At 30.1% G+C, this 25686-nt stretch overlaps 2 protein-coding genes across 4 annotated transcripts; both read left to right on the top strand.

Moving 5' to 3' along the window:
• The first annotated feature begins 1282 nt into the window (after window positions 1–1282).
• On the top strand, window positions 1283–3616 carry LOC140663445 (uncharacterized). Its single transcript, XM_072887659.1, has 7 exons — window positions 1283–1481; window positions 1612–1815; window positions 2154–2192; window positions 2896–3036; window positions 3095–3132; window positions 3204–3363; window positions 3504–3616. Exons 1-7 carry the CDS (start codon window positions 1283–1285, stop codon window positions 3614–3616), a joined length of 894 nt encoding a protein of 297 aa, XP_072743760.1.
• A 9857-nt stretch (window positions 3617–13473) lies between these two features.
• LOC140664101 (fatty acid synthase-like) lies at window positions 13474–25229 on the top strand. 3 transcript variants are annotated; one of them, XM_072888871.1, is made up of 9 exons: window positions 13474–13765; window positions 14138–14382; window positions 14740–14825; window positions 15298–15642; window positions 17118–20281; window positions 20474–20939; window positions 21183–21525; window positions 21634–23126; window positions 23563–25229. In XM_072888871.1, exons 3-9 carry the CDS (start codon window positions 14783–14785, stop codon window positions 23955–23957), a joined length of 6249 nt encoding a protein of 2082 aa, XP_072744972.1. In that variant the 5' UTR covers window positions 13474–13765; window positions 14138–14382; window positions 14740–14782; the 3' UTR covers window positions 23958–25229. The 3 variants fall into 3 exon arrangements, with proteins under 3 accessions (XP_072744972.1, XP_072744977.1, XP_072744963.1); XM_072888876.1 differs by lacking the exon at window positions 14138–14382 and having other exon boundaries at window positions 14756–14825; XM_072888862.1 differs by lacking the exon at window positions 14138–14382.
• Window positions 25230–25686: the final 457 nt, after the last annotated feature.

The raw sequence follows: 25686 nt of genomic DNA, 5'->3' as shown, positions 1-25686 counted from the left end.
TCGATTAACATGGTAAAAAGTTTCCCTCTTGACTACATGCATTTAGTATGCCTTGGCGTAGTAAAAAAAAAACTAATAAATATATGGCTTTTTGGATCTATTTCACATAGATTTTCAAAAACCAACATACAATCTATTTCAAGCTATCTCATTGAAATAAAATCTTGTATTCCTCCTGATTTTGTAAGAAAAACCCGGTTTTTAAATGAAGTTGCACCGTGGAAACTGAGTTTAGATTTTTTTATTGTATTGCGGTCCAATTATTTTAAAAAATATCTTATCATCTGACAAATATTTACATTTTATATCTTTACATATTGCTGTTAGAATTTTAATTAATGCTAATTTATATACAAAGTATTTAGAATACGCATGCTCATTATTAATATATTTTGTGAAACAATTTAAAGTCATTTATGGAGCAGAGTACATTTCACACAATGTGCATGGATTAATTCATGTTGTTGATGATTGCAGAGTTTTTGGACCTTTAGATCTTTACAGTGCATTTCCTTTTGAAAATTACATGTAATATCTTAAACGATTAGTTAGAAAATCTCATTATCCATTAGCTCAACTTGTAAAGCGTATTCATGAGTCACAAAATATATTGCTAACTAAACCGTCAAAAAAAATAAAATTGCAAAATGGTACAAGAACATCATGAAGGTCCTTTACCTATCACACATTTTTCTGCTCAATTTAAAAAATTGATTGTAAATAATATGTCGTTTAGTACACATTTTGGAGATAATTGCTGTTATTTAAAAGATAAGAGTATTGTGTTGATAGAAAATTTTGCTATTAAAGATAATGAGTACTACTTAATTGAAAAAAAAATTTATTAATGTAACAAATTTTATTTCTGAACCATTTCAATCTTCAAATTTTGATATATTTTCAGTACATGAACTCGGAGAATTATCTATGTCACTAGTGGAAGATATTTCCAACAAAATGATAATTTTTCCATATAATAATACTTGTGTTGTGTTTCCTCTCCTTCATACATTGTGTTAATAATATAAATGTATAAATGTATATACAAACATATATATATATATATATATATATATATATATATATATCTGTATATGTCTAATGTAAATACGATATTAAGAAGTAATCTATATTAAATATATTATATAAGCAGTAGTTACAGTATATATTAAGTATTTTTGTGTTGCATGTTTTGCTTTGTTAATCAAATGAGAATGAAAAGAGTTTTGTAATTATTTTGACTTCAGACTAACAATAAGAATATAAGATATATAGTTGTCCAATGGAGTGGATAATAGTACATTTTATAGAAGAAAATTTAGTCGAAGCTGTACCGGTCGTATGGTTACATGATGACATGTGTTATTGGCCACCATACACTGGCAAAAAATTAAAACATTCTGTCGCAGTATGTGAAAAACCAGTATTTGGTGTATGGCTATTATTTAAAATTCGAAAAGAGGGGAATGGACGTACCTACAGTAAGTAATATTCAAAAAATTAATTTGTTATAAAAGATTTTGTTGTTATAAAACATTTTTGTCATATTTATTTTTGTTTGTAATTTTGTAAGTAATTATTACATAATATATATACATTCTTTTGTTATAGCTGATTTAGTAAAAGCAAGAGCAAAAGCGTGTACATTAGAAGACACATCAGATTTGACATCAGATCCTGAAGAAAAAAGAATTCGGAAAAAAAAAAAACATCTTTATGATACAGACGACTCACGAAGTTCATTAACTAATGAAAGTTCATCAGATGATGAAATCACAAATTCAGTAGATTTTCCTACTCTACCTGATAACACAAGTAAGTTATTTTCAAAATCCATGAAAAAAATATTTTATACACACACACACATCTCATTAGACATCCTGTGTGTATGTACACACGCATACACACAGAGTGTTTGATAAAGGAATAACACACAACCCATGCAGTAAAAAACATGGATTAAATTGACTAGAAAAATATTTTGTAATTTTTGCAATGAATACATATATTAATTGTTATAAACATTATAAAATGTTACAGAACTTTTTGATTAAATTTAATCTTTTCTATCTACCCATGAACGGTATAATGTATGAATTATGAGACACATAAATATTTTTAAAAAATAAAATTTAAAAATAATTTTGTTTTAGAAAGGGACGTCAATAAACGCATGTATCCAGGCCCTTCATGTAAAATAATAAATAAAGTACAAGAAAAGGATTTTGATACTAATCCCGAGGAACAAATAAATAGGACAAAAAAAAATCTATTATCACTACAAGTGAAGCACGAAATGAATCATTTACTGAAATTTCATCAAACAATGAAGATGGATATTCTACACACTTTCCTGATCGTACAGGTATATTTTTTCAATTCAGAATTAAAAAAAAACATTTTATAAATAAATAAATTAATATATATAATCTGTAAAAATAAGTACATATAATTTTAAAAATAAATATATATAATTTTTAAAAATAAAAATTTTTAAATATTATTTTAAAAATAGATGCGAATATGTGCATAACTGCAAAACTACTTGGAACAAATGCAAAAAAAAATTATTCGCGATAGCAATAAAGAAAATGCAGTAAAACCTGTAAACGTTACAAATAACATAAATAAATTGCAAAAAAATATAACTCAATATTCTAAGGATGATACAATTAAGGAAAATATTCGTTATATTAATGAACCTGATAATGGTAAAGTATTTTTAGTAACTTTTGTTGTACTTACATACACACACGTGCACGCACGTGCACACACACACACACACACACACACACACACACACACACACACAAAATACACTAATTGAAATGCTATTATTAATTGACGAACATTTTCAATAATATGTACTTAAAATTTTTTTAAATATTCTTTTAGATATTGCATTCAAACGACAAGTCTTACGTCAATTAAATATTATTAATTTGAGACAATCGCAAATATTTGAAGATATACAAATAATTTTAAGAAAGATTGGAACACAAGAGGAAAGAACATTAATAAGAGATGATGAAGACAGCATTTTTAAAAAATTTGATTTTTTCTTTGAAAAACATTAGCGAATTAAATGCTATAGAAGAGTATTTGACGGACGAAAACAATACTAATATGCTTGTATAAATAGAATTTAAGTAAATAATTAAAAAAAAATAAAATTTTTATAAATATATTATTTTACACAATAGGTGATTGAACTATCAAAAATTGGTGGAGCTACGTATAAACACACTATTAAAAGAATAATGATTCAATTATTTTCTAATGAAGTGGCAGAACAATATAGTTGGATAGGATTTAAAGGAAAAAATAAATTTTCTTTACTACGTATTTCTGCTGCTATAATAAGTAATTAATTTAATTGATACACATGCATATATATATATATATATATATATATATATATATATATATATATATATATATATATATATATATATATATATATATACATATATGTAAAACTAATATCATAATTTATTTTACAGAAGCAGTGCAAAAAACACACAATACAATAACATTAAGAGATATTGAAACAGTTATGAAGGGATGGCTTGTAAAAGCAAAATTTAGAAATGCTAAACAGCCAAGAAATCAATAAGCGCTATATTAAGTGCAATATGAAATTTTATTAACAGTATTATAAAATTATTATTTTAATAATTATTATTATAACATTAGTATTTATTATAACATTATTATAATAGAGTATTATAAAACATTTATATAAGTGCAATACTTAGGTATTTTATTATACGAATTTTTTTTGCAAATTTTTTTATTTTATGAATTTTTTTTAATAACATGTTTAACACGTACATGAAATAAATACTAACATGTACATGAAATAAATACTAATATATGAAATAAAAAGTTGAAATTTATATTATGCATACAAATTTTTATTATTATACATCATCGATTAATCAGATTAAATACAAATACATATGTTGATAGAAAGGAAATAAAAATGAGAACAATAAAATATGTTTTATTATATAATTGTAATAAAGGATTAAAATTATATGTATATTTATATATATTTGATAAATTATTTTCTCTCAAATATATGTATAATATATATAAATATATATATAAATTATAATCTTATATCACAATTATATTTATTTATTTTATATGATAAAACATATATTTTGTTGTTCTCATTTTTATTTCCTTTCTATCAACATATGTATTTGCATAATATTTAGCAGAGTAAAATTTAATTCTGAAATATTCCATAAATATTCATTTAGATTGTCCTAAACATCTTCTTTGAATATTCTTAGAATATGATAAAAAATATTCTTTTATCCTTATTTGGAATATTTAAATTGGTCTCATTTCAACGTTCTATGTACAGTTATAAAACATCTCCTAATACATTGTACGAATATTGTAATATTCTCCGCAAATATTTATAGAATGTTTATAGAAAGTGTTTGTGTTATCTGAGAAGTAACACTATCCAACTGACTCACCGATTCGAATGAAACTTAACATACTTATTAAACACCGAAAAATATGAAACACGTGTTTTTTTGTTTTTGCTAAATACGCATTTTAAGGGTGGAAATTACCCTTCAATTTCCTATGGGGATAGGAACAGCTAAGGCTAATTATTTCCGATACGATACATTTTCTGAAAAAGTGCTCAGGACCAAAATTGTAGAGTTTAAAATGATGCACTTGATGGTGACCTTGAGTTGACCTTGAGGTCGATTTGCAAGATCAATTAAATTTGGAGATAATTAGCCGTTGGCGGATTTTTGCCACATCCTATATCTATAATCAGTGATTTCATTCGTTGACTCTAAATCTGTCTTTAGAATTGACCTATTGCGTTATTTTCCTAAAAAATCTGACGTGGTGGGAAAATTGGCGGATAACTTCAGAGTAGTAATAAAAATCAGAAAAAGTTGAAGATATTATTCTAATATAGTATGAGGGTAATGTTTAACTTACAATTAGGGTGACACTTTACGTTTTCGTACCTCCTAAAATTTTCCCACCACGCAGTTGTAAATAAAACTATATTGCACCAACTCATTTCGCAGTTGCGTAAACGCATCTGTTTATTCATAAAAGTGAACCATTATGTCTATTTATTCCGGCATCCCGTCAAAGATTTTCCTTGTTCGACTAGTTCTATTTTTAATGTATAAAAACATTATTTTTCTTATGCAAATTATATATTTACTGTCACATAACATATATATTATATATATAATTTGCATAAGAAAAATAATGTTTTTATACATTAAAACTAGAACTAGTCAAACAAGGAAAATCTTTGACGGGATGCCGAAAATGTATCGTATCGGAAATAATTAGCCGTAGCTGTTCCTATCCTCATAAGAAATTGAGGGATAATTTTTACCCTTAAAATGCGTATTTAACAAAAACAAAAAAACACGTGTTCAAAATTTTTCGGTGTTTAATAAGTATGTTAAGTTTCATTCGAATTGGTGAGTGTCAGTTGAGTAGTGTTATCTTATGAACTTCAATCTCTTAATTTTCTAAATTTCTTAATGATCTAACGCTCATGCAAGCGGCGAAATCACCTCTGATCGTCTTTAATGTATACACTTTTACATTTAGTTACATATACATTTTGATACTATTTCATTTTTATTTCTTACTGTATTAATTATACATTGTAATGACCAGTCAGAACTTAAGATTTAACGTTAGAATTATTCCCACATTTTTCTGACTCATGACCTTCGAATTTGTGTAACACTCGCGATAATAATTACAAATACAACCACCTACACATTACATGAATAATATTTATAAATATATGTATGTATTCGTATTTCTCTTCATGTTACCGCAGATAATAATGTTATATTCTGTATGTTTATTCTTCTTTATTTTTATTTAATTTTTTTCTAATAAATTATAATGTTTAATTTAATAATTCATTCAATTAATTTTCTTCGCTCTTGCTTCTCTAATCCGAAATCGCACAAAGTACCGTCTTGTGTAACAGAGATTTAATTCCCTTGCCAAAAAGGGGACCACCGAGTGAACGTTCGAAAGACCAGTGTAATAGCGACATTCCGTCGTTTATCTGCTTTCCAAGCCTTGAGATTTGTTCAACCGAGTCATTCGTCCGTAAGACGCTTGACTTTAGCATAAGTATTATTACGCCCTTTTTTTCGACCCATCCTTCCCTAGGCCTGGACGTAACAATATATGTATATGTGTATATTTAATAGTTTTATCAAAATAAAATTTTTTTAATTATGTTTTTAAATTTCCATAAAATATAACATATCATATCACCTGATTTTGCTTAGATTATACGTGTTTTTTCAATCTTCAACTTACAGGTCACATTATAAAAAATTGTGCAATCCATAACTAAACGTGAAAATAGTAGTTAAGAGTAAAGAAATTATACACAGATAGCGTGCATTAATTCTACTGTTGATAATTCTCTAAGCTACCACACCATATATTTTTACAATGTTCTCTGTAATGTATAAGAATAATTATTACAAAGATATGTAGTAATATTGTAACTTTCTAGATGAAATTTTTACTTACGAACGAATTCTTATTTTTCGATTTACAATCATGATGATCTTCAAAAAAAATGACGCATACACAAATATTTCTTGCACCCAGAACATCGTATTATAACAGGTGCACCACATATGAAATAGCATAGTATTTCTTGAATATCTTTTCCTGAAAAAGAATAGTCGACCGAATTTTTAAAATGTAGTAGCCGTTTTTAGAAGTAAACTGGATTTCGAGTAATTTATGTATTAATAAATGTTTTATATAAAAATTGTTTGTGTACTTTTTTAACCTCTTTAGCATTCCAGACCAAATAAAAAATACAAACCAGTTTATAAAATTAAGTATGAGCTCCTTAGTAATAAATAAAGAGATAGAAAAAGGCAATAGGAGCTAGGAGCTTTGATTAGTAATATAGGTTAAAATTCTCCAATTCTATTAATGTGTCAAATAATTATATTGATAATTAGTACACTAGTAAATTAATTAATATTGAGATAAAATACGCGAACGTTTTGATCCGTATTTGGATCTTCTTCAGCGCAACGCATGAAATAAACGCAATTAATGTGTAATAAAATCTCGAATTTTCATAATCGCAAGGTCAAATCGCAAAATAGTAATAACATGTCGTCGGTTTATAATTATAACATAAGATAAAATTCGACCGGTTATCATATTGTCGGAATGAAAAATTAACGATCATTATACGCATACATGGTGTCACCACTTATTCGATCATCAACCAGTTCGATTCACAAACCAGTTTACTTCTTTAATATTTAACATGTCAATTATTTCGTAAAAAACGATATAGTAGCAATTTTTTACTAAATATGATTTTAACTACAAATGATTCCCACTACATAAATATGTAAAAAGAAAATGTGGATATGCATTTAAAAAACGATGGTAACCTTCATAACTCGAAAAAGTCAAAGTAAAAAAAATTGATATGCACTTTGTAGCAGACTCAAAACGATGTCAGTTTGTCTTGTTAAATTTTTTGTAACTTTAACCAGTTGCATATCAATTTTTTTTACTTTGACCTTTATTACCTTTGACCTTGGAGTAATCCAACATCTATGAACAGACACCCTATATACATATATACATATATATATATATATATATAGTAATGTACAGATATTGTAAAATGATTACAGAAATTGTAAGATTTTTTAAAAGTAAGTGCCTCTTAAAAGCGTCATGCAGACAAGTTTCTCTTCTACAGTTATTTACAAGGGAACCTCCAAAAATTTGAATTTTAATGAAATTTTACACACATGGAGAGTATAAAGAGATAAATTTAAAAATTTTCAATTCCTGCTAAAAACAGTTTTAAAGGGTGAAACCACCTTTTATTTGTAAAGCAGTTTCGCGATATATTTCGAAAATTATTCAAGATATGAAAACTGTTTTACAAAAGTTCTTGGTAAAATCACTTTTATTTAACCACATAAAAAAATTTTTTTTAATTTTTTTGAAAAAAATTTTATAAAAATTATTAAATAAATTATATATGTATATATATATATATATATATATATATACGTATACATATATAATTCATTTAAATAATTATCCCACTCTTGCTTGCCTAATTCGAAATCGCGCTTGGTCCTATCCCGTGTAACAAGGATTAAATTTTTTTGTCAAAGGAACCGCTGACTAAATGTCTGAATCATATTTATAGCGATTTTTTTTGTCATTGAACTATTTTTTGGGCCTGAAAATTCATTCAAGACATACATCCTAAAGTATATTAATATATTTGTTATGCCTTTTAACAGCCCATCTCTCCACAAGTACAAGAAAGGAAAGAGGGAAAGGTCAATGTATAAAATGCATTAATCTTAAATTTTATCGTAAATTATAGATTATCTTGGAGCAAGCTTTCGAAAAGAATTCCTATGTACGATAAAAAGATGAATTGTACAAAAAATGAAAATAGAAAGAAACACTTTGAGAGAGAGAAAGAAAGAATCTTCTTCACAGATGAGAGACTCATATCATGATCTCAAAATATTTCTCTATCGCCTATATTTTCAATCTTTTTCTATCTATTAAATGAAAGTAGAAATGCATTGACCAAATTGCAAATTTAACAAATAAAGTTAAAAGTTAATATTTAAACGTTTGATTGATTTTGTATACATATGTACGTGCATGTAAATCGAAAACATAAAAAAATTGAGAATATTTGATTAAAATTGAAAACTATCGATATTCTATCAATATCTTATAAAATTAAAAAAAAAACAAAATCGATTAATTGTTAAATTATAAATTTAAGAAAGTAAGATTCAAAAGAAATAAAAATAAATAAAAATATTATGAAATATGTATATAATCTCTCAATAATAGACCGCGCGTGCGCGTACAGAGTTTGTATATTATAACTTATAACCAAGTTATTCTGTTTTACTTTAAAAGTTGCGCACATTATTGCTAGATTTTATTCTAATTAAATTAATTACTAATAAAAAAATTGAATAAATTTATTTGGTAAAACATAACAAGTATTATTGAAGTAAATAAATCTCATTAATTTTTTTAAAAAGTTAGTATTAAATTAATAAAGTATGAAGAAAATAGATGTTTTTCTGCAATATTGAAGTTAAAATATGCCATTAAAAAATGACTCATTTTCCAATAATGATTAAATATCGATTTATAGAACAAGTATTTGCTCATTGCCGAGGAACACGATTTTTTTATATTTATGTCTTATGAAGGCCGATATATATCGCTTGGTAGTTTGTATTTTCTCATGTTTACATTAACATATATATATATATATATATATATATATATATATATATATATATATATACTATATATATGTTATACATACATATATTAATATATATTATTTTCTTTTAGATATCTTTTTCCGTTTTATATGGACTTCAGTCTTTGGGGACGCAAATTAATATTTTTGAATCTGTATTTTCTCGCACTCACATTAATTTCATAGCCAACAAAAACTATTTTTCATTAGCCTTTGCAGCTTCGCGTTGAGGTACGCGATTGAATTTTAATGTAACGCTTCCGATTACAATCTTATTTTGCAAACTTTATAATCGCTCATAATAAACCTTGAATATAAGTATAGCGTACAGCACGTCGCAACTGATGGAAATGGTTATTTCAATTACATTAGCTGCATTTGTATGCTTCATAGTTGCTAATGATAAAAACTTGAATACAAGTTAAAATAGCACGTAGAGGTAAACAAATATGCTATAACTTTAAGCAATTAACTTAGAAATTAAATATTGAAATACATATTGAATTTATAGACAGACACCGAAAATTTACCAAACGTTTATCAAAATATCGTTAACACGCTCCCAAAAATATAGTAGTAGAGACATGGTATATAAACACGTAGCTTATTATGTATTTCGACAATATTCGATCGACCGCCACACTACACTTTTACTTAGTCAAGAGTTACGATCAACCGAATAGAATATTGTTAAATCGTAAGTAACCACCTATTGGTTGTTATTTCGAGGATTAGTGATTTTGATAGTTTTCTAAATCATTTAATACCTATAATATTTACAGGATTTAACTGTCATTGTATTCGATTCACTATTCTCGGGATAATAATTATGTTTAATTACTGACATCTTGGCTGTACATCTTACAAAATTATTCTTCGAACACTGTCAATAGTCTATTTATTCAATTTCATTTATAGTTTAAATATATTTATACTTCTACCGACATTCTATTTTTTATGTACATTTACTAATTTACGCTGAGGAAGACTCGAATAGAGCTTGAAAAGTTTGTTTTTAATTTACTTTATTTTTGCGATTATTTTCACGAACACAGTGATTTTGCGATAAAATGTTTCCGATTCTATCATATATTTAATTTGTTGTTATGGCTGAAATCGTACCATTCACAACACACATGCGTGATTGCATCCAAATTGTTAACATATTAAATATTGGTCGTTACAAAAAATATTTACATTGTAATTACAGATCTAATTATTATTCTTAATTGTTACCTAATTCTGTTTTTAAGATACATAATTTGCTCTCTATTGCCTATCTTGTTAATTTGAATATATTAAGGGATAATACTATCTTGTATACACGAAGTCAAGGCTCATTTTCTCGAATTTATTTAAGAAAAATAAATTAATATATTGAAGATCAATTTATTATACATGTTTATATAAGTCTGCGCCGTCATTTTGTTATTAAATAATTAATGAAAAATTTTTTTATATACCTTAAGACTTATATAAACATATATAATAAACCGATCTAAGTTTTGATTTCCTGTATACAAAATAGTATTACCCCTTAATATGTATTTCAATATTTAATTTCTAAGTTAACTGCTTGAAGTTATAGCATATTTGTTTAACTCTACGAGCTATTTAACTTGTATTCAAGTTTTGTCGTTAGTAACTATGAAGCATGCAAATGCAGCTAATGAAATTGAAATAACCATTTTAATACTATATATTCATATTATATTTAAGAAATATATTGCATATTGGTAAACAGGAGTTGCATCAATATAAATAATAATCACGAAAATTTTTTAATCTGTCAGAAAAGATAATTTTTTCTACTAAATATATATACATATATAGTATATAGATTGATATCAATATATATATATATATATATATATATATATATATACAGGGTTTCCAGTAATTACCGCCTCACCACTCTAGGGCAGATAGAGCAGATCAAACTGAACATAAAAGTTCTCTACTATTTTGCGATTTTTATAATAATTATTAAAATATTAATTAAAAACGCTCAGCGCCGCATAGCGCTCAACATACGCTAAGCGTTATTTATATTGATGCAACTGTTTGCCAATATATGCACTATATTTCTTTATTCTTCTACCGTAAGAATAACAATATATCATATTTATCAAATATTGAAACAATAGGTGCTGTAGAGAGCGGGAACGCAGAACAAAGTAAATAAAATAAAATAAAATAAATTAAATAAATTTTGAATAACATTAAATTAGTATAGTGTATAATCCTGCTTTCTCCAACAAAAAAACGATTACGGGGAATTCTCCATCCTACTTTACAGTCCCGTATTTACCGAATTTAGCAGAACAATTCAAAAACATTTTCAAAAACATGGAGGTTAAATTATCTTATTGCATCAAAAATAAACTCGATAGATTTATTAAAGTTCACAAGAGTTCTGTTCCGAATTATTGCAAATCCAATGTAATTTATAAAATCGATTGTTCTGATTGCGATGCCTCATACGTGGGACAAACATCAAAGATGTTAAAAACTAGAATTTCTGAACATAAGTCTTAAATTAACAGGAATGTCCGCAATTTTTTCGTCGTGACTAATTACAGACTCTTACATAACTATGAGTTTTGCTGGAATGATGTGAGAGTGTTGGATAAGGAACCTGTTTATAGTAAGAGATTGACTTCGGAAGTGCTTTTTATCAAAAAACAGAAGAACGGGCTAAACTTTCAAACGGATACCGAAAATTTACTGTTACTATAACGACTTGATGAACAAACTTCTCAAAATTTAAAGGTCAAGGATCCATATATATAATTATATCCGTATATAAAATTTTTTCGTATAATAGATTAATGACTTGAATGTAATACCACAGAAATTCTGTATAGAGTAGATGGATAAACAATGATTATCGATATCAAGTCACCAAACTTATATATATATATATATACACTGACGAAAGAATTTTGACAGTAACAGTTTGACACTCTACAACGTCATCACTCAGCTCGCCTCCTTTTTTAAAGAATAGTTGCGATTATTGACTTTGTAAGTAGACACTTATTTTACTGTAAAGTTTGGTGACTTGATATCGATAATCATTGTTTATCCATCTACTCTATACAGAATTTCTGTGGTATTACATTCAAGTCATTAATCTATTAAGCATAATTGGATTTATTCTTCGTGGCTCACCAACTATGAAAGATCATATGCATCGGCAATATATAATTTTTAATGCGAGTTGAATAACGCTTCGATAATCTGTATTTTGTTCATCGCGTTCCGTTTAGACCTATTCTGTATAGGATTTTTTTTCAAAGAATTTTTAGTTAGATTACTTATGCAATAATAACTTATTACGATTGTTTTATTTAAGACTGTACGTTACGATTAATGGTTTTTGCGCTGAAGAAGGCTCGAAGACGAGTCCGAAACGTTCGCTACATTCTTACTATATTTTGTTTTACATTACGATTTAATGCTTATAAATATTCTTATATGTATTTTTAAACGCTTCGAATTATACGCTATATTAATTTAATGTTATCCAAAATTTATTTAATTTATTTTATTTTATTTTATTTACTTTGTTCTGCGTTCCCCCTCTCTACAGCACCTCTCTCTATTGTTTCAATATTTATTAATTATAAGAGAACTATTCTTAATTGTTACCATATTTATCATTATATTGATTTGTTCTTTTTTTTACGGAAATTTTTAATAAGTGATCAGTTACTTATTTTGAGTACGTACTTAAATAACTAATATTCAATAATTTCCAGTAATTCATTACTAAGTGAGATTTTAGTGATCATTAGCATTTAATATTGAAGATTTCAGTGATTAAATACTGTTTTAATATTTAACATTGGTATTAAAATATAAAATAAATATATAGTATTGAAATATAATATGCACTCATTGTCAGTGATATAAACTTATCAACTTATAAACTGATGCAAAGTGCAGGTATTACATCAGTGATGTAATACCTATGTTTACGCAAAGCTAGGAATTTAATTACTGACAATGACGTAAAGCAGTAGCATTAATATGTATTTCAATATTTAAATTCTAAGTTAATTGCTAAAGAGGTGGGATGATAATTACCGGACATTCTGCATATATATATATACACATACATATATATGTATTGTTACGTTCTTGCTTGGCGTTCCAGTGTCACGTCATACGACCGCTTGTTGTGGCAAAAGAAGATTGTCTCCGGATAAAAAGATATTCTGTTGTATAACGACGGACATATTAGAGAAATCTGTGACAGCTGTAAAGTTGAACGATCGCGTTGCTTTATATCACGAGAATATTGATAATTGTGCATAGCTTCTGTGTTCGTGTTTATTATTAAAGTTCTTTTTAAATTGAAATGTGCACATATTTTTGAGAATTCTATACCGCCTCATTTAGCCCTCTAAAGAGACATAGGTGAGAAAAATAACGGAACCAAGTTGCTGAATCGGGATTTGAACCCGAGTCTTTCGCTTGCCAAGCAACTGCTCCTTCTGTAATATATATGCATATATATATATACTGTAACGTCCTGCGGTTCGATATACATACATTTGAAATCTTTTATACATATAAACAGGAAATTTGCTTTAATGAGCAAATGATTTAAATATAAATATATAAAAAAGTCAAAATTATATAAATAATAAAATACAAACGAGATCAAACAATGCAATAAAAATAATTAACTAAAATAATCGTTTAAACTTTTTTTACACTCTCAATAATGGAAATGTATAACGGATGTTCTGTGTTCTATAGATTCAAACCAGATCTTTCTCTTTTCAGAAAAATCATCTAAAACAGTAATCTCCTATGATACCAGGGCTCGCTATTTAAAATTTGTGATCCATTGTAATAAAAATTATAGTTCTCATCGTTTCTATGCTTTATAATTACTGAACTTTGGAAAACTTTGGAACTAGCTCTATTAATATGTTTTTGATGTTTATTAATCCGACTGATAGATGAATCCAAATAAGTCCAATTTGATTTTCCTCGGAGTTTCTTATGTCTCTTTTATAATTTTAAATGTTTGTATTTATTTATTTTTTAATCTATCTTATTTCTTGTCCCCTCTATTTGTGATTTTTTTTATTTTACTTTTATTTACGACTTATAATTTTTTTGGCGTACTTATAACTTAATATTATGTATTTTTAATATAAATGTATTTATATTTATTATAATTATATTTCTATAATATTTCAACATATTAAATTTCGTGTTTGTTTTTAAATTTATTTTAACATTAACTTTTTCTACTTATTTTTTTTTTAATTATTTATATTTAAATCATTTGCTCCTGTTTTTCTACTACCTTATGACGCGAAAAATAATTGCGAATAATTGTGCAAAAAACAGTTAATTTTGTTTTATTTTTAATAAAGTTCTTATCAAAATAAGGAAAATTGAAGTCAATTGAAGATCAAAATGCCTGCTTTTGAAGGGGAGATTGTCATTACGGGTATTTCAGGTAATTGTGTTAATCCAGCTCTTAGTTAATCGTGACATTTATTTTGAAGTTTTCGTCACACTCTGGTCCGTGGGACCGCTCGACTTTATAACTTTGTTACTTTGATTCTAATTAATATTTTTACGCTTTTAATATACAATACTATTTATAAATGGAAATTATAAATTTATAAGTAACAGATAGAAATACAAGTAGTAAGTAATAACAAAAAAAATGTTTAACTGAAAAAAATATCAACTTCTTAGTTTTATGTTAGTAAAACATATAATGACATTTAATAAAAAAAATTTAAGAAAGTCATAAGTTTTATTCATATCTATAAATAACGCCAAAATACGCAGTAAATATAAAATTTTCCAAACCAAAAAAAATTAAGCGGTTTTTTGGACCGTAGTGTGATGACTTAGGGTTAATCTCAAACAACTATAAAATCAAGTAATTTTGCTATAAGAATGCACTAATGTTTTTTCAGGGCGTTTGCCCGAATCGTCAAATATTGAGGAATTTAAGGAGAATTTGATGAAAGGAACGGACATGGTCACAGAGGACGAACGACGTTGGACACCAGGTGTCCACGGAATACCATCTAGAATTGGCAAAATAAAAGATCTTAGTAGTTTCGACGCCTCTTTCTTTAAAGTGCATCCTAAGCAGGCACACGTCATGGATCCGCAGCTTCGTCTTATGCTAGAAGTAACGTATGAGACGTTAATTGACGCTGGCATCAATCCAACTAGCCTAAAAAAATCGCGTACAGGAGTATTCGTCGGTGTATCTTCTTCGGATGCAGATCATTTTTGGAAAAAAAATCCAAACGGTTTGTATACATTTCAGAAATTTTTTCATAATAAAATAACATTACAAAGAAAGTTACAAAAATATTATTAAAAGTGTTAAAATTTATTTTTAAATATATTCAATTTAATAAATAAGATATTAGATACGTCAAAATTATAAATTTCGTATATTGAGACAAGATATAAGAATATAAAAATTTAGATGTAGGCGTAAGATGGAGATTTTGAAAAGATGATGTACATACTATATATGTATAATATATATTGATTAAGAAATTACATTTCCACAAATATCTAAATACAGTTTAAAAGTTAAATTTATGAAATATATTTAACATCTATCATCATTAATATTAATATTAATATATTTTTAATGAATTTAATTTTAATAATTTTATTAATTTAGAAATAAAGAAAAAAAACATGACATAGGGGGCTGTCAATTTAACTGTTGATTTTAAAAGTCAGTATCTAGTCTGTATAGAGGATTTCTTGCGCAGAAAATATTATTATTTTTACAAATCCACCGTTTACATATTTATTAATACATTCTATTTATCATTATTTTTTGCACTAAAAAATGTAAATGTGACATGTTTTGATATTTAAAAAGAAAAACATAATTTGCTGAAAGTCTGAAAGAGAGTAAAGGAGTTTGGAAATACTTCGTTTGTATCGAAATATTCGTGCAAGTTGTATAAATCATTTATGAGAGCCTGTTCACGATTTCCGCAAAAATATTTGTTATTTTAATTTATTTTGTTTTCGAGAGAAAAATAAAAATTTATTAAATTTATCTTTAAATGTATTAAATATATGTGTACATGTGCGACATATGCGACTACTTCTAAATAAACAAAATTATCTTCTGTTCCATAATAAATTAATATTATTAATATTATTCTATAATAGATGACCTTAAAACAATTTGTACTATTTAAAACGCAACAACTAGATTGAATTTTTATATGCAGACTCAAAGTAACACACATGGAATCCTTCAGGACTTTATTTTGATAATTTTTCTTTCTGCAATAAATCAAATTCAATTAATTTCTAAATATGCTTGCATTTGTGAGGTAAAACGTATAAACAACGGTAAAAAAATTTTGAACATATATGTATGAACTTTTGTTACTGTTTACCTGTTTTATTTATCTCAAAAAAATTTTTTATCATAAAATAATTATTTTACATATATCTTACAAAAAAAAAAAATATATATATATATATATATATATATATATATATATATATATATACAATATATACATACATATATATTTGTTAATTTATATGAAATATCAAATATATTATAAATATATATAAAGATATATAATTATTACAGTACTATTAGTATTTCTGTAAGTTTTCTATTACTAGCAAAACTTCAAATTTTTGCACCAAAAAAATTTCTATTCAAACGTCAACTATATATGTATAATTGTTTTTCCAACTAAATAAACTAAAAGTAATATTAACCATCTGTTTACAGGATATGGATTGCTTGGATGTAGCAGAGGAATGTTCGCCAACAGAATCTCCTACGTTTTCGATTTAATTGGGCCTAGTTACACAATAGATACGGTCTGTTCCACGTCTTTGATTGCTATACATCAGGCAGTCGTTGCGATCCGTACTGGCGAATGTAACGCAGCGATCGTCGGCGGAATGAATCTTGTACTCGATCCAGGATATTCCACTCATTTTCATAAACTGAATATGCTGTCCGAGGACGGCAAGTGTAAGGCATTTGATATCAAGGCTGATGGATATGTGAGATCTGAATCAGTGGTTGCAATATATCTGCAAAAGGCGATGGATGCGCGCAGAGTATATGCCACGGTGATGAACACGGCGACAAACACGGACGGTTACAAACTTGAGGGTTTCACATATCCGAACGGTGACATGCAATACCTGATGTTGCAAAAAATATACAGCGAAGTGGGGATTGATCCCAGAGACGTAATTTACGTGGAAGCGCATGGTACCGGAACTAAAACGGGTGATTCGCAAGAACTTAACGCTGTCGATAAACTATTTTGTAAAAATAGAGAGACATCGTTATTGATTGGCTCGGTTAAGTCAAATATGGGACACTCTGAACCCGCCAGCGGACTGTGTTCGATCGTCAAAGTGCTGATCGCGATGGAATCCGGTATAATTCCCGCGAATCTGCACTTTGCTATTCCAAATCCAATGATTCCCGCGTTGAACGAAGGACGTATTCGCGTAATCGACAAGGTTACGCCATGGAACGGTGGTCTCGTAGGTATCAACTCATTTGGCGCTGGTGGAGTGAATTCGCACGTCATTCTGCGCAGTAATCCACAAACAAAGATATCATCGATGCCGAGTACTGTCGAACCGTTGCCGAAGCTGGTCGCCGTATCGGGCTGCACAAAAGAAGCTGTGCACGTGTTACTAAACAAAGCAAACGAGTATCAACAGGACAATGAATTCTTATCTCTATTACACGTCATACACAACGACAACATATCGGGACACAACATTCGCGGCTATGAAATATTTGGTCATGATGGTCACAATATACGCGAAATAGTTGAAGATAATTATGACGAGAAACGTCCTATTTGGTTTGTATTTTCCGGCATGGGCACTCAATGGTCGGGCATGGGCCGCGAACTGCTTGACATTGAAATATGCCATCGTAGCTTACGCCAATGCGCGGATATATTGAAAAGCCACGACATCGATTTAATGAATATTATCATGAACAGCACCGACGAAACATACGAAAACGTAATAGCTGCTTTTGTGTCGATCGTAGCAATCCAGATTGCTCTCGTAGACATGCTGACATTTATAAATGTAAAACCAAATGGTATAGTTGGACACTCCATTGGCGAATTAGCTTGCTCCTATGCGGACGGTGCATTTACACTAGAGCAAACAATCTTGGCAGCTTATTACAGAGGCAAGTCGATCGTAAACTCCGATTTGGGACCTGGTGCTATGGCAGCAATCGGTTTAAGCTGGGAAGAGGCCAAAAATATATGTCCAATTGATATCAATTTAGCCTGTCACAATTCTGTGGATTCGGTCACCATTTCCGGCCCGTCTGAATCTGTAAAAAAATTCGTAGAAGTGCTGAAGAGTAAAGGTATCTTTGCCAAGATGATTAAATGCTCCGGCATCGCCTTCCACAGCAAATATCTTCTTCCAGCAGAATCTAAGCTGCGCGCCTCGTTTGATATGATAATACCAAAGCCGAAACAAAGGTCTAGCAAGTGGATCTCCAGTTCAATACCTGAAACTGCATGGGATAGCTCGCTCGCACAGTTCAGCTCATCAGAGTATCACCTAAACAATATACTGTCACCTGTGCTTTTCAAGGAAGCGATCTCGCACATCTCGAATAACGCAATAACTATCGAAATCGCACCGCATTGCCTGTTGCAGACGATCCTATTTAAATCGCTACCATCGACAGTGACCAACATTTGTCTTCAAAAGAGAAATTATTCGAATAATCTAATCTTTCTGCTGTCTAATGTAGGGAAGATGTACATGGCTGGTGCGCAACCCGATATCTCCAAACTGTATCCGTTAGTCAGGTTTCCTGTCAGTCGCGCAACACCGATGATCGGATCTTTAATCAAATGGGATCATTCCGTCACGTGGGAGGTACCCAATTTCAAGTACAGGTCGAAAAGTTGGTCCGAGGATCATATTGTAGAAATAAATTTGTTGAAAGACACAGACTCATATTTAGCAGGACACAAAGTCGGCGGGCAAATTATTTTTCCGGGTCCCTGCTTTTTTCTGATAATTTGGAAAATCCTTGCAAAATTACATAATGCTGATTTTGAGCGACTGCCAGTAATCTTCGAAAACGTGTGGTTCCAGCGGGTTACTTTCATATCGGAGAAAAAAACGATCAAGTTTTCGATAAGCCTTTTTGAAAAAAAAGGTGACTTCGAGATCCGTGAAGCTGATACGGTTCTTGTCAGCGGAAATATTCGCGTTGCTAAAACTATCGAGAAAGATCGACTGACCGATCTGTCACCGCTTCCAATGCCATCCAACAAATTTTTATTGAACACCGAAGACGTTTATAAAGAGTTGGGACTGCGCGGATATGAATACAATGGTATTTTCAAGGGTATAAAATCCTGCGACAGTTCTGCCTCCGTCGGTGAGTTACGCTGGTTTAACGAATGGTCCTCGTACCTAGATAGTATGATTCAATTTAAAATGGTATCCGGCGACCGAAAATTGGTTTATGGATCGAAGCTCAAATACGCCTTGATCGATCCCATTCTTCACAAACAAATGGTCGATCAGTTATCGAAAGACGGCGGATTGCCTGTATATCACTTTAAAAATATCAATATTATTAAATCTGGCGGTATTGAAATTAGAGGTGTAAAATTTACCACACCTCAGCGACAGCATATTCAAATTAAACCCAAGTACGAGCGTTACGTTTTCGTGCCATATGAAAATCTGTGCAGCCTAGTCTTGAAAGATCCAACGAGAGAAAAGGTGCACGCGCTCACTGTGCTATTACAAATCGTTTGTGAAAATGTAAGGACGAGAATCAAAGCCGTAGAAATCGCAGGCAATCGAAGCGCGAGTAATTTTTTGACGCCACTTGTACTCGACATTCTTCATAACGAGCCCTTAGTTACGGTAAATACTCTCACTATAAAATTTTAACATGTCATAATTCAAGAAGATATTATATACACAGTTTTAAGAATTCCGTAATTTACGATATAGGATACATATTTTTTCATGTAAATGCAATTTTTATAACAGCAATTTTTATTTTTTTTTTTTTGCACAATTTTAAGTCTAAACGTATCGCTTCTGTTATTTTAGATTGACTTACAAGTGGTTGCCAGTTTCGCAGGCGATACGAAAAATTCCAATGAAATGAACGGTGATGTTAATGTGACACGACATGCGAACGATATATTCCCTCTTCACCTTATCATAGCAGCGGAAGTTCTTTCTGGCATTCAATCTTGCAACGTTCTCAAAAACCTGGCAGCTATTTTAACAAGAAATCCCAATTGCTTTATTCTTCTGCAGGAAACCGCCGCACAACTTGACTTAAAGTCCGCACTGAAAGAGGCAAATCTGATATTAGTCGGTAAACAAGTTGATTCCTCGGGAAAAAGTTACTTTTTATTGAAAAAACGAGAAGAGAAGAGAGAAAAACTGATAGAAATACAAATTAGAGAAAAAAATTTCTCATGGTTAAAAAATGCGAAAGCGGCATTGAAAAAATGTGATAGCGAGAATCAAAAAGTGCTTTTTGTGTCTCAAGGCGAAGAAACACTTGGTAAAATTATTTAAAAAATTACATATAAAATATATAATTCTATAAATAATAAAATTTAAATATTATATTAAATATTAAATATTAAAATTCTTACCTATAATATACACACTTAATTTTTTAAATAATAAAATTTTAAAAACTCGCTTTTTAATTTTTAAAAGTATTTATCTTTAAAAATTTTTTTTTTCTCGATCTTTATCTGCGTGTCTGTAAGCGGACTGTTAGGAATCTTTTCATTTGCAGGTATAGTCGGATTTATAACTTGCATCCGGCGCGAGTTTGCAAACGTACGTTACGTTTTCATCCAAGACAGTAATGCTCCCAAATTCGATTTATCGTTGCCGTTCTACGCAAAGCAATTAGAGAAAGGACTAATGGCTAATGTGTTAAAAGAAGGTCAATGGGGCAGTTATCGGCATTTACCATTAGATCAACATAGCGATGAGCGAATGGAACACGCGTATGTGAATGCACTGACGCCGGGAAATTTGAGTAGCTTGAAATGGATTCAAAGTCCGTTAGAGCATTGTTGGACCAAATATATAAATACACTCTGTAGTGTGTATTACGCGTCATTAAACTTTAGGCAAGTTTCAATCAATTTAGCTTGTCTGACTGTAATAACTAATAATTAAGTAATAATATTTCATGTAGATAAATACTTGTTTATAAATTAATTTTATATTAAAAACAGGGATATTATGGTGGCGTCTGGTAAATTATCAACAAAATATCTGCCATCATTAGAGACAGTTACGGAGGACGATTGTGCATTAGGACTCGAGTTCTCTGGAAGAGACACGAATGGCTGTAGAGTGATGGGTATAGTTAAGGCCATGGGACTGGCGACCACCGTGCTACCAAATTCTGATTTTCTTTGGAAGGTACCCGACAAGTGGACGTTGGAACAAGCGGCGACGATGCCGATAGCTTACGTGACCAGTTACTACGCTCTATTTGTACGAGGTCGATTGAAAGCAGGCGAAAGCGTGTTGATTCACGACGGCACAAGTGATGTCGGTCACGCGGCGATCGCCATCGCACTGCACGCTGGTTGCACGGTTTTCACCACTGTTGACACGCTGAAGAAGCGGCTGTACCTCAAAGAAACATTTTCACAATTGACCGACGAACGCATTGGCGATTTCGAAGGTACGAATTATGAGCAGCTGATTCTCAGTAAGACTCAGGGACGTGGAGTCGATGTGGTGATGAACTCACCACTTATGGAAGAAAAACTGTATGCCAGCGTACAATGTCTCGCGACTAATGGTCGGTTTCTTGAGATCGAGAAATACGATATGTCAAATGATAAGCCCATAGATATATCGTTATTTTTAAAGAGCCACTCCTTCCACAGTATATTACTGGAAACGTTGTTCGAAGATTGTGCGGACAAGCGAGAAACAATTAGACTTGTTTCGGAGGGAATTGAGAACGACGTTGTGCGTCCATTGCCGACGACAGTATTTCTGGAGGATTCCCTTGTGCAAGGATTCAGATTTATGGCGATGAGAAAGCACATTGGAAAAGTATTGCTAAAGATTCGGGACGAGGAGCCGCAGAAGCAAGTGATACCGATACCGAAGACAATAGCGGCCATACCGCGTACCTACATGAATCCGGAAAAGTCGTACCTCTTGATCGGTGGTCTCGGTGGTTTCGGTCTGGAATTGGCCGATTGGATGATCGCTCGTGGCGCAAGATTCATCATTATCGTGTCTCGTAACGGCATACGCACTGGTTACCAGGCATTGCGCGTGCAACATTGGCGCGAGAACGGCATTAAAATCATTATTTCTACTGCAGACATCACGACGTTATCAGGTGCCGAATATTTGCTCGAAGAGAGCAACCGGCTGGCTCCGGTAGGAGGTATATTTAATTTGGCAGTCGTGCTTTGCGACGCTTTGTTCGAAAACCTGCAGGAAACCGACTTCAAAATAGTAACCTTGCCAAAAATCGACATTACGAGAAATCTGGATGCGGCGTCGAGAAAGTGTTGTCCGTTATTAGATTACTTCGTCGTATTTTCGTCCACAACGTGCGGCCGTGGCAATTCGGGTCAGTCCAATTACGGTCTCGCGAATTCGTCTATGGAGAGAATGATGGAGAAGAGACACGCCGCTGATCTACCCGGTCTTGCTATTCAATGGAGTATTATCGGAGATGTTGGCTTATATATAAGTAAGACTCTTTAACTTTCTCTATAAAATTCAGTGATTTTAAATTTTTCAGATGATTTTCAATTCTTTTTCATAGCTTTCTTTTCATTTTATGTATTTAACTCAAAGTATCTATATTCTATTTTATAAAAAGTGTCAACATAGTAACTTTGCATTCTTCGAAAAAGATATCTATTCTATTTTATATTATTACAATTTTGTCAAATAGCAGAGACAAACTTTTGTCTGTTGTAAGAAAGGTATAAACACAGTAAAAGAAAAATTCAAGACACAAACTATTAATATTTTGTATTTATGTATATATAAGTTAATTATATTATTTAAAGAATGGTAATTTTTGATAACAATAAACATTTTAATATATAAAATGTTTTCCTGGATCGTTGCAGAATAATTGCTTTTTATAATATTAATATATGATACTACTATTTTTACAGATACGATAAAGAATATAAGCTTCGATCAAAATGTATTACCGCAACGTTTGACCAGCTGTCTTGCAACCATAGACATTTTTCTTCAACAACCGTATCCGGTATTATCCTCCACAGTGATAGGCGGAAAACACAAATCTGTAAATGACGGTAATAAAATTAATTTTGATGAAGTCATTTCCAATATCCTCGAAATTGAGAACGTCAATTCAATGAATATTAATAAGAATTTCGAAAAGCTAGGTTTTGATTCACTGATCTATACGAAAGTAAAGCAGATACTTGAGAGAGAATATAATATCATATTATCATTCCAAGAGATCCGTGCCTTGACGATAAGTAAATTAAGAGATTTAGTTGCGGCAAGCGACTATAGTTCATCTCCTGATAAAATATAGTCATCATTACGTTCAGTAATTGGAAAAACATTTTTTTTAATATTTAAAAAAGTTAATGTGTATACGTTGCAGAATACTTACGATTATCTCTTTACACTTTCTTCTCTTCTTTTAGTAAAGAATTGTAAATCTCCTGCAATACATGTCCTTTAACTTTTTAAATATTAAATATTAAAATTTTTTCTTAATTTTTTGCAATGTCTGAATATAATTGTATTTTACTACAATTTCTGAAAATGCCAGAGAAATGAAGTGTTTACATTATACAATTCTTTTTATCTCGTTATTGAATTTCTGAAGCTGGAAATTTCTATCATTTTATTGTTTTCCTGTATCTTCGTTACAGACCGATATGAATACTAGTATGTCAATCATTTAAGTTCTGATTGAGTTAAGATGTTAATTAAAGCGCGTCGGTGAGTTTCGTTAACATTTTAACACGATACTTTGTGAAAGGATTGTCGATATTTGCGATTAAGGACGACTTAGAGGAATCCGAGAACCGTGCACATACGATGCCAAAGATCTCACACTTCGTGTGAGCGGAATCTTTGACGGCGGGCTGACACGTAATTTCCTCACCTTCGTTCTGCGTCTGATCTCTAAAACCCAAGCAGCTAAGTAAGTTAAAGTTACACGTTTCAATCGTTAACTCGTTCGCGCATTTGAGATGTTTGAACGTGTGGTCGAGTGATTTTATTTGGCAAGGAGGGGTTTTAGAGTCCAAAGTGTCTGTACAAAAAGATTACGGATTATTATAAAATTATAATTTCATGAAGTAATTTAATCGCGCATTTTTGTCCAGCGTCGCGATGAAATGATAAATTATAAATAAATGTGTGAGATAAAAACATATTTAAGCCATAGTATTTTCTCACTACTTGTGAGGCGAAAGGACAGCTAATTATGAGAATCTAATCATACGCAAAATCATTTTTGTTTATTATACATATATGCAACTTCAAAACCTATCAGAGACAAAATAATATTCAAGTTTAAGTCGCTTAAGAGTGTTAAGAGTCGACATATGTACATGCATATTCTATAGAGATAAGGTTGGGGTATTACTTTAATTTTCTTATTAAAAAGAAGCATCTTATTTTTTAACACTATATTTACTTTCTTATAATTTTTTATCTAAACAATTCTTTATATAAAAACTTTGATAATTATACTATAATTAATTAGATCTAATATTTACATTTTTATAACAAAGCACTTGAAGAAATTGTATTTAAGTTGACATAAAATAAAGTCTCTTACGACAACAAAGCGTGCTTTTCTAACGAAAATTACTACCGCAGGTTCTTCCTCTGTTTTATTAAATTCTCTCAACGTTATTGCAAAATGTTTAATTTAAAAGAAGTACATGATTAATTTTTATGATATTGCCGATTAAATTTTAATCTTTACGAGAGTGACGTGAAAAGTTAAATATCTCAAAAAACGATGTAATGTCTCCGAAAATTTTGCCGAAGAAGAAAGATATAATACGGGTCTTCTGTACTCTACCTACATGAGACACAGATTCGTAAAGTCAAAAGACTTAATATCATCAATGTCTAATATAACAACGGAGCGGAATGACATATCCCGGAGCGATGACATATCCTGTGACCGATGCAAATCGCGCATCGAGAGGGGCATGTCAAATGTTGCAGCGGCAGCGGTTATAAAGCAAGCGTTCTCGAGGTAGGTAGATAGGTAGATAGGTACACACAATCACATG

Source organism: Anoplolepis gracilipes, chromosome 1, assembly GCF_047496725.1.
Source record: "Anoplolepis gracilipes chromosome 1, ASM4749672v1, whole genome shotgun sequence".
NCBI lineage: Eukaryota > Metazoa > Arthropoda > Insecta > Hymenoptera > Formicidae > Anoplolepis > Anoplolepis gracilipes.
This window is presented reverse-complemented; position numbering and strand designations above follow the sequence as displayed.

Excerpts from the sequence above, each read along its gene's own strand:
- LOC140663445 (XM_072887659.1), top strand. The coding sequence starts at position 1,283 with ATGGAGTGGATAATAGTACATTTTATAGAAGAAAATTTAGTCGAAGCT. Across the intron at positions 3,037-3,094 it reads AATAAGAGATGATGAAGACA|AAGAGTATTTGACGGACGAA; the intron begins GCATTTTTAAAA and ends TAAATGCTATAG. Across the intron at positions 3,364-3,503 it reads TATTTCTGCTGCTATAATAA|AAGCAGTGCAAAAAACACAC; the intron begins GTAATTAATTTA and ends TTTATTTTACAG.
- LOC140664101 (XM_072888876.1), top strand. The coding sequence starts at position 14,783 with ATGCCTGCTTTTGAAGGGGAGATTGTCATTACGGGTATTTCAG. Across the intron at positions 20,940-21,182 it reads TCAAGGCGAAGAAACACTTG|GTATAGTCGGATTTATAACT; the intron begins GTAAAATTATTT and ends TTTCATTTGCAG. Across the intron at positions 21,526-21,633 it reads TACGCGTCATTAAACTTTAG|GGATATTATGGTGGCGTCTG; the intron begins GCAAGTTTCAAT and ends TATTAAAAACAG.